The sequence below is a fragment of the Branchiostoma floridae genome, chromosome 5, assembly GCF_000003815.2.
Source record: "Branchiostoma floridae strain S238N-H82 chromosome 5, Bfl_VNyyK, whole genome shotgun sequence".
NCBI lineage: Eukaryota > Metazoa > Chordata > Leptocardii > Amphioxiformes > Branchiostomatidae > Branchiostoma > Branchiostoma floridae.
The window spans coordinates 981,827-992,020 of NC_049983.1; the positions used below are offsets into that span (position 1 = coordinate 981,827).

The 10,194-nt window shown below is 44.7% G+C and overlaps 2 protein-coding genes across 2 annotated transcripts; one reads left to right on the forward strand and one right to left on the reverse strand.

Moving 5' to 3' along the window:
- Positions 1 to 1,001: 1,001 nt before the first annotated feature.
- LOC118415429 (uncharacterized protein K02A2.6-like) lies at positions 1,002 to 4,964 on the reverse strand. The gene has a single exon (XM_035820039.1). It carries the CDS (start codon positions 4,962 to 4,964, stop codon positions 1,002 to 1,004), a length of 3,963 nt encoding a protein of 1,320 aa, XP_035675932.1.
- A 1,795-nt stretch (positions 4,965 to 6,759) lies between these two features.
- Positions 6,760 to 9,626, forward strand: LOC118416864 (kelch repeat and BTB domain-containing protein 8-like). Its single transcript, XM_035822140.1, has 5 exons — positions 6,760 to 6,962; positions 8,230 to 8,369; positions 8,493 to 8,702; positions 8,967 to 9,166; positions 9,399 to 9,626. The coding sequence occupies exons 1-5, from the start codon at positions 6,846 to 6,848 to the stop codon at positions 9,446 to 9,448; spliced, it is 717 nt and encodes a 238-aa protein (XP_035678033.1). The 5' UTR covers positions 6,760 to 6,845; the 3' UTR covers positions 9,449 to 9,626.
- The last annotated feature ends 568 nt before the right edge of the window (positions 9,627 to 10,194 follow it).

Consider the following 10,194-nt stretch of genomic DNA (forward strand, 5'->3'; position numbering starts at 1 on the left):
GAAGCGCTTACCAACAAGCTTTCGATCAGTCCTCTGATCCTTCTCAAGTTGAAATGACCCAAAACCTAAGACACACATCCGGAATGGTACCCTTACCCTGTACAGAAAAACCCAGGGCTGTAAAGAATTTTCGACACGCACGGAGTCAAAACCTGCTTTAAACCCACAGAGACCCTGAGGCAGTAGTTGCACTTAAGGACAAAACTCCAAAGGCTAGCAAGTGCGGTGTCATTTACCACATTCCTTGCCAAGGCCAAAACATCCGTGGCCCTTGTCAGGAATCTTACGTAGGGGAAACTAGCCGAGCTCTCAGAACCAGGTTTCTAGAGCATATACGGCCCAGCTCTGTTAAAACATCGGAGGTGGCACAACACATCCATATATAATCTCCGGGACACTCTGTGGATTTCGACAAGGTGAAGATGCTTGATTCCGAACAGGATTACTTTCTAAGGGGAGTGAAAGAGGCCATTTATATCAGAGCCCACAAACCTTCCCTCAACCGAGACGGGGGCCGATACCGATTGACAAGCACCTTCGAACCTTTACTGACGTCACGCTTCCGTTCCGTTCATGATGTTTTGGGTCATTTCTGTTACTTTGTACGTCATGAATTACCACAGATTCACTGCATTTCCATGGTTTTATTCTACTTATGGTTAGTACGTACTAAGCGTGTATATGCTCAACTGCAGTCCAGATGGCAAAGAGGGAGAATCTCAGGTCTCAGCTTCTCTTGGTGGCTTGCTTCTGAATATGCATGATGGGCTATTCTATTACAATGGGTAGGGGTGTTAGCTCTATTCTTACTCTGTGTAACATCCCCTTTTCTTTACAAAATATGTTAGTTCCTTTCTCTTGAATTCATGCATTATCTTTAGCTGGCATGCATTATCTTTAACTGGCATGCATTATCACTAAACTTGAAATCTATCAGAGTCCAGTGTCCATATTCGTTGTCCATTCACAGTCCATGATCATAGTTTTGTTTCCAGTTCATTTTACAAGTCCATACGGTCTGGCGCTTTTACAGTTCGGCCTGACCGTGTGACATACGGCGTTGGTTCAGTCGTAGTTGTCGTTGTTTCTGCTGTCGACTCTGGTGTTGCAGTTGCTGGAGCTGTTGTTGTCTCATCTACATCTGTTGATGGTTTCTGTTCTTCTGTTGTGTCGCGTATGTGCTTTCGGTTTCTCCTGTACTTGGCTCCGTCGACTTCTACTTCGTACGACTTTGGTGCTACACGTTGCACACACGTGCCATATTTCCACTGTGCTGCTTTCTGTGGTGTTAACTCTACACGCACTTGTTGTCCTGGTTGTATTGGTGGAAGACTTCTCGTGCCTTTGTCGTAATACCTCTTCGCTCTGGCCTTTCTCTTGTTGATGTTATTGTGGACGTTCGGTACTACCTTTGGCTCTAGTGCTTGTGTGTTGATTGGCACTTGCGTTCGCGTCCTTCTTGACATTAGTCGTTGCGTAGGACTGCTGCCTTGTCCTTGTGTTGGAGTGTTCCTCCATGCCAAGATGGAGACCCAGGGGTCCTGTCCATCTGCTGCTGCTTTCTTAAGCAGGTTCTTGGCAATCTTTACTGCCGATTCTGCTTTGCCGTTGGCTTGACTGTGATACGGTGATGTTGTCACATGTCGAAAGTTCCACGTCTTTGCGAATTGCTTGAACTCCTCTGATGCAAACTGGGGTCCGTTGTCGGTGACAACTTCCATGGGTATTCCATGTCTGCTGAAGTTCTGCTTGGTCTTGTGTATCACATTCTTGGCTGTGGTATTCTGGTGAAGCTCGTCTATCTCCCAGTAGTCGGAGTAGTTATCTACTGTGATCAGATAGTGTCGGTTTTCCAATGTCATCAGATCCATCGACACTCTGCTCCATGGCGTTGTTGGAGTTGGATGTGGCATGAGCGGTTCCCTCTGCTGCTTCGGCTGATAGGTTTTGCAGATGTCACATCGTCCGATTCTTTCTCGCAGTTGTGCACTCATCCCAGGCCAGAATATGGTTTCTCTGGCTCGTCTGATACATGCTTCTGCTCCTTGGTGGCTGGCATGTGTCTTCTGTATCATCTCTTCTCGCAGCTCTGCTGGGACGACTATCGCTTGTCCCTTGTATACAATGCCATCGTGCATGCTGACTTCGTCCCTGAATGTCCAATAGTCACGGACTTCTTTCTTAAGCTGCGTCTTGTTTTCTGGCCATCCTTTCTTTATTGTCTTCATCAATTCTCTCATGACTTCATCTTGCTGAGTGTGTCGACGTACCCTGTCTATCGTCATATCGGACACTTGGATGTACTCAGCGGGTGTTACTTGTTCGATTTCTTGATCCTCTTTCTTTGCTTCCTGGATCTTGAGTATCTCATACTCGTCTCGCCTAGTCTCGTTCATGGTCCTCGTCAGGTAGGCTCTTGAGAGAGTGTCTGCGATATACATTTCTGAACCTTTACGGTACGTCACCTTTAGGTGGTATTTCTGCAGACGGAGCATCATTCTTTGTAGCCTCTTCGGTGCGTCGAGGAGAGGCTTCTTAAAAATCACTTCCAAAGGCTTGTGATCTGATTGTACAGTTACCACTTCTCTGCCGTGGATGTACTGGTTGAACTTCTGTGCTGCAAAGACAATTGCTAAGCACTCTTTCTCGATCTGCGCATAGTTCTGTTCTGTCGGGGTTAGAGCTCGCGAAGCATACGCTACCGGGCGTCCTTCCTGCAGGAGCGCCGCTCCAAGTCCCTTGTCGCTTGCATCTCCCTGTATGGTCACCTCTTTCTCTACGTCGTAGTATTGTAGTACTGGCTGTGCTGTCACCAGCTTCTTGACCTCTTTCACTGCTTGGTCATGTGTTTCAAGCCATACCCAGACTGCGTCTTTGTCTGTTAGCCGTCTCAGTGGTTCGCACACATCAGACAGGTGTGGCAAGAACTTAGCGAGGTAATTGACCATTCCGAGGAACCTCTGTAGAGATCGGAGATCATCTGGCGTCTTCATCTCTGTGATAGCCTTGACCTTTTCTGGGTCTGGTTTCAGGCCATCTGCCGTTAGTAGTTGTCCCATGTATGGCACTTGCTTTAGCTTGAGCCTCAATTTTCGCTTGTTTAGTTTCAGATTCTTCTCTCGTGCGCGTTTGAGCAGGTTACGCAGATTTTCATCGTGGTCTCTGTCAGCTTCTTCTTCAGTTTCACCACATCCGAAGACCAGTATGTCATCAGCGATGACGTCAACTCCCTGTAGACCTTCCAGTACCTCGTGCTGTCTTCTTTGGTATTCTTCAGGAGCGGTGGAAATCCCAAAGGGCATGCGACACCACCGGAATCGGCCGAACGGCGTCCAAAATGTGGTTAGATAGCTGCTCTCCTCATCTAACTTGACCTGCCAAAATCCGTCTTTGGCATCTAGCACTGAGAACACTTTGGCCTTGGCAAGCCTTGGTAGGACTTCATCAAGGGTGGGGATCTGGTACTTCGGTCGGTGTAGTGCCATGTTTAGATCCTTGGGGTCTAGGCATATTCTCATCTTGCCTGGTTTCTTTACGACAACCATACTTGAGATCCACTTCGTCGGTTTCGTGACTCTGGCAATCACTTGTTTCTTCTCTAGTTCGTCGATTTTCTTCTTCAGTTCCGCTTTCAAAGGAACAGGTACCCGTCGTGGTAGATGCTGTACTGGTTTTGCTTCTTTGTCAATCTCAATGTGATATTCTCCTGGGAGGCATCCCAATCCTTCAAAGACGTCTGCGTACTCCTCAACTATCTGTTCTGTCTTGCTGTTGTTGACTTGGTTGACCGTGTTTAGGGTGATCAGTCCTAATTTGGTACATGTTTCAGCTGACAGTAGAGGATTCTGACGTGTCTTGACAATCTGGAATTCCAGATCTATGATACTGTCTTGATGTCTCGTCTTCAAGATGCCTTGCCCTACTGGCTGAAGGATAGAACCATCATATAGCTTCAATCTGGCTTTACTTGGTTTCATCTTGTGCCCGAACTTCCGGAAGTCATCTTCGCTAATCACATTGCATGTAGCTCCTGTGTCAATCTGACAGCTTAGAGATTTTCCATCACTCATCTTCAGGTCTATGTACCATTTCTTGTTATTGCTTGACACAGAGCCTACAGTGTACACTTCTTCGTCATCTTCTGCCACGTTGTCTTGTACCATGTTTATCTTCTTGCTGGATGCTTTGCAAACCCGGGCGAAGTGGTTGGGCCTATCGCACTTCGCGCATTTCTTTCCAAATGCTGGGCATTTACCCTTGTCTCTAGCATGGGCTCTTCCACAGTAACCGCAGTTGTTAACTTGTGGTTGCATCCTTCTCTGTGGCTGCTGGAACTTTGTCTTTGCTTTGCCTTGACTTGGATTTGGCTTTGTCTTGGCATAATGCACTGTCTCTGCAGTCTGCATTGCCTTGATCTGTTTGTTTGTTGTCTCACTTGTCTTGCACTCTTCTAGTGCTGCTTGCAATGTGAGGTTTTTCTGCTTTAACAGTCGCATTCTCACCTTGTTATCGCAGATTCCGAGCACGATTCTATCGCGCAGCATCTCCTCTTTCAGAGCGCCATACTCACATGTAGACACTAGTTTCCTCAAGCGAGCCACGTACACTTCAATACTTTCTCCTGGTGCTTGTTCACAGGTATTGAACTTGTATCTCTCGTATACAGTGTTCTTCAGAGGTTTGAAGTGCTTATCTAAGGCGTCTATAATCTTATCTGGGTCTTGCCTGGGGTCTGCATCTGGCTGACCAGGGTCTGCTGGAATATCTAAGTTCCTTAGAATGTCCAGGCAATCTCTACCAATTACGGTCTTCAGTGTTGCTACTCGGATTTCCTTTGGTTTCTTGTTCTTCTCTGTAGCAATCTCATAGCTGGCCCATTCATCTTTGAAAATTTCCCAATTTTCTGATACATCTCCTGTCAGTTCTACAGGTTTGGGCACCGGTAATAGACGACTATCTGCCATGTTTACTTCAACAAATGTCCTTTGCCTGACCTGCCGCCTGTGCTTGTTTTGATGCTGTCACTTGCCGGCACGGTAACTAGACATTGACATATGCTTGTTCCTGGCACCTCTGACCTTAGATCATGCTCTTTAGCAGAGTTCCTACCTGTCAACTTTCCAGACGGTAAGGAATTTGTCCTTGGAACTAGGACACGCTAAGACAATGGAGCCGTTATGCCTGCGCACATGCCTGGCTCAGACTGTCTAGAAATTCTTCACACTTTCACAATGGAAATTCTTCACAATTCTTCACATTCAAGTTCTCTGGAGCTCTTTAGACTAGCATTCTTTGGATGCTATCTTTGAAGAAAGACATTAGACTTAGCTGCCTCCTTAGCAGTCGACTTTGGCTCTCTCTGTCCTTCCGTCTTGACTTGAGACTGTCTTCTTCTGTCTTCTTCTTCTGTCTTCTGCTCCTTTTCAGGTCCGTTTCGCCTTCTCAGTTCTCCTGAACTTGCTGAAGGGCACTTCTGACACCATGTTACTTTGTACGTCATGAATTACCACAGATTCACTGCATTTCCATGGTTTTATTCTACTTATGGTTAGTACGTACAAAGCGTGTATATGCTCAATGCAGTCCAGATGGCAAAGAGAGAGAATCTCAGGTCTCAGCTTCTCTTGGTGGCTTGCTTCTGAATATGCATGATGGGCTATTCTATTACAATGGGTAGGGGTGTTAGCTCTATTCTTACTCTGTGTAACAATTTCAACTTGAGAAGGATCAGAGGACTGATCGAAAGCTTTTTGGTAAGCGCTTTATTCTGTGCACGGAAATATGGTCTCAAATTGTAACATAAATCAAAACCTACTTGCACTTGCCAGTGGTATTATTTGCTTAATTAGATCTTATAGTATTAACCCTTATTTGGGGGGCCCTGGTTGTATTTCTCATGATTCCACGGCCGAGTAAATAAAATCAAAATCAAACCCTTCCTTCGAGAGAGAAAAAGACAGACTGCTACAATATCAGGGTAATCAGTAGATGACTAACTACCCTTTGACCCTGGGTCATGCCATCATCAGCAACATGGCTGCCGCAGAACCCCACGCCATCGCAGTTCGTCCTTGTTCCTACCAAGACGAGAGTTATCTGCACGGGTTTCTTAGAACTGTGGGCGACTTACACAAGGCTGGGGTGCTGCAGGATGTCGTCCTTGAAGTCGAGGGCCTGCGGTTTCCCTGCCATCGGCTTGTTCTGTCCGCGGCCAGCCCCTACTTCAGGGCCATGTTTACAAGTGACATGGCGGAAAGTCGACAAAAGACGGTTGTTTTACAGGTAGGCTTGGCGTGCTGTTTGGTTGAAATAGAGTGAAGCACGTAACTTTTGGAACTGCTACGTATCAAAGAGTACATCTAAAACAGGCCAAATCTATTGTTTACGCAAATGGTAGACAGTTCATGTGCACCGTTATACCCCCCTCCCCACTTACTGACCTTTTGGTATTTAGGGGTTAAAGGTAAACTTTGTGAGCCAAACCAATTGAAAATTCAGTTGCGCTTAGTTGTTAGGAACATAAAACTAAATGTGCAAATAGGTTTTTCAGATAAAATTGAAGAATGGGATGCGAATTTGAACCTCAATCAAAGAAATTGTGATACTGATATATTTCCCTGATGTACATAATATTACCCTGATAATGAGATTGTTATATGTGGTAAATGTTTGAACTTTGTTACGTTATATTTGTTTTGCAGGGTTTGGATGCAGGCATGTTTGGGGAGATCCTGAGTTACATCTACTCGGGAGCCCTCCATGTGTCCCTGGACAAAGTGCAGCCCCTGTACCAGACAGCCGACCTCCTCCAACTGGACTATGTGAGAGACACCTGCAGCAGCTACATGGCCATGAATGTGGAGCGCTCCACCTGTGTGGACTTGTACATGTTTGCTGATGTCTTCTCTGTGGGCAGTGTCCGAAAAGCCTGTCTGCTGGGGATTGCCAGACACTTTACGGAGGTTAGTCTTCATTTTGGGTTAGGCCAGCAAATAGCAGTCCAGTTCTGCATCTATGTTGCATACATTGCAATTTGGTTCAAAGAACTACAAAGATTATATGATATCGGAAAGGAAATGTAGCTTTCAATGACGTATGCAATATTTTGAATAAAATGAACTATAACATAATATAACATAGCTTAATAAACAATTATGGGAAAAGGATACATTAAAAATAATTGTTAAGAATCTATTAGGCTACATCTTTATATTTGCATATTTTTGCCTTGCCGCGCTAGCGGCAAGGCCTTACGCTCAGTTTTTTCCATGGTTGGATGGATCCATGGTTCAACCTGTTAACCCAGCCCTTCCAAAGCCCCTTCCAAAGGCCCTTCATTCCTTGCCGAGTTTCATGGCTTAGTTTAACAATGGTACATTCCAGGCGAGTATTAAAACGGTCTTCTAGACGCATGTTACTGTATGTGGTCCAGCGTAATAAATCTACGCTTTAACTCACCATGTTTATATAAAGATATATCACAAATTGCATCAGAAGGAACTTAATTTGTAATAAAAAATAATGCATATTCATTGTGGGTCAAAAAGTTTTACAAAACCTGTTTAATGTGCCAATAATTCATCTGACATAAATTATGATAATGTGGTAAAACACTCGGGCATTTTCGCTGCATTTCCTACTGCAGTTGCTAGGTGTCGCTCTTAGCCAGGTAAGTACATTTAGTCCTTTTAAAGACATTTGTGACTATGAATGTCCTTGATAGAGCTTGTATTGTGTGATTTGGGACTGGATTGGCACCTGGAGAAGTCACCAAAGCTTTCCGTATGTAGGAACTTGGGTGGGAGGGGGGCGACATGTGGAACTCGGAATTTTTTAAGCGTAGAATCTAGTCTAACTTACCAAAATAACATAAAAGACGCGGCAAGGCACAGCTTTTTTAAAAATAATTTCTTGTTTGCTTAAAGGTTAGGTGTAAGAGTACATTTACATAAAGTAACCCCCAAAAGCTAAGGTCCCGGGCTAAGGCATGCCGGCCTATAGGGCATTCCACTCCGGTTTTGCTTGCAGAAAAAAAAAATTAAATGGGTTGGTTCTGGCCAGTATGGATTGCAGTTTGTGTTTGTGCACGTGGCTACCTCGAGTACGCCCCTGGCTGGTTTGAAAAAAAAAGCAGTATCAATACCTGCATAATGTGGTTGTTAATGAGTTTGTAGAATTTGATGAGGTGGGCAGTGCCTTGGTACATGAATATGAAATCTGCATCCACAGTTTTCCTTTACCATCGAGTTTTGCAGCCTGAGTGTGAATCAGCTGACCGAGATCATCAGCCACGATGAGCTGGATGTTAAAGACGAGACAACAGTGTGGGAGGCTGTGGTGAGATGGGTGCAGCACAGCAGAGAGGACAGGTTTGTGGTAATTCTCTATTGGTGCATATGAGGGTTGAAACTCAAGACAAACTGAGTAAATAAGTAAGGAACTGCTTTAATACCAAGAAATCAGCTGTACCCACAACTACCTTGTCCCTACAGACTGCACCTCCTACCCAGCATCCTTCCTCACATCCGCTTCAACCTGCTGACCCCAGGCGGCACGGCAGCTATTTTGGAACACCTCCTGGCCAGGGAGGATCCTGGGAGTTCTGAGGTCATCAGGAATGTTGTACAGAAAGGAAACCCCAACCTGAAACCGAGGCATGGGATGTTTACGGAGATGGCCCTGCAGCCCTTTCAGGCCAGTGGGTCGGTTTATACTTATTTATTTCTTTGTTTTTTTAACTGAAAAAATCCTTTCACAATATGATTCCACATTCTAAGTGCCTGTATGTAATAAATATACAAGCACATACTATTTTCTCTAATTCAGAACTACATATTCAAAGACTTAAGAGACTACAGAATTTGAAAGAACAGTGCATGTTGTGATTCCAGCCTCATCCCTACAGAGAGTTATGAGTTTCCAGTCCAGTTTTATTGACAGTCTCTGATATACTTTTTCTTTTTTAGTGCCAATGACATCATCTTCATGAACCCCCAGGAAGGGAAGTACATCAGCTGCAGTTACAGGCCTGAAGACCTCCCTCGTGCCATCGCCATGACAGTCACCAGTGATAACAACATCTACATCCTGACTCATGAACGAGAGAGTAACAATCAGTTATCCGTGGCTAAGTACAACCATGCGGGGAATGTGTGGGAAGATGCTGGTATGTCCTCAGTATCTAAGGAAGATTTTAGATACAACCAAACGTACCTTATTGAAGTTGATGGGATTTTATACTGTCTTTCTGTCAATGAATCCGGAGGCGAGATATGGATGATAAAGTACAACCAGGACATAGACCAGTGGCAGGAGTGTTCACAGCAAATTGACATTACTGAATACTACGACTTCTATGTAGCACTGTCCTGTGGCTCATTCCTCTTTTTCCTTGCGAGCTCGGAACTGCATCGCTACGACCCAAGCCAGGACCGTTGGTGCAAGCTGACCTCACCAGGGTACATTGAAGATGTCTGTTCAGCAATTGCAATGGGAACAGAGATTTTCTGCACAGACATGAATTTGACTCAGACTATGGTGTACGACACAGAGTTAGACTGCTGGCAGACACTGCAAGGCTGGCAAAATCCAGGAAACTTTGATATTGATCATGTTCCCAGTCTATTTGTACTAGGGAACCAGCTGCACATCTTTTTCACCTGCTGTAGTGACTCCCAGGAAGGATACAGAAATCTGGTATATGTGTATGACAGGTCTACTGATGCCTGGATAGACATGAGGGCAACCCTGCCCAATACGGAGTATTTTACGCATGGTTCTCATTGCATTGTGGCACGTATATACCTACCATATCTTAGGGGGGCATAGAAACATAATTTCTGACGCTTTATGTCGTTAGGTTACGGATGCATAGAGTGGCTGACAGGGCTGATCGATAACATTTTGTTCAGATCACGGGTTTTGCTGAATGTCTCAACAATGGGATTTGTATTGTAGTGGTAGATTTAATACTAAGTAGAAATATTACAGAAATACTTCCATCCAGGGGGTTCCAGTAAACTATATAGGATGGTACCTAGACTGAGACGATATATGGAACTTTTACCGTTACATTAATACATATGTGATTCTAATTGCATTTTCTATACAGTTTTTTTTCTTCCTGTGATGCCATTACCATTGTACAAAATGTTTAGGTTTATTGCGTGACATGTATGTTACTTGCTGTCAACG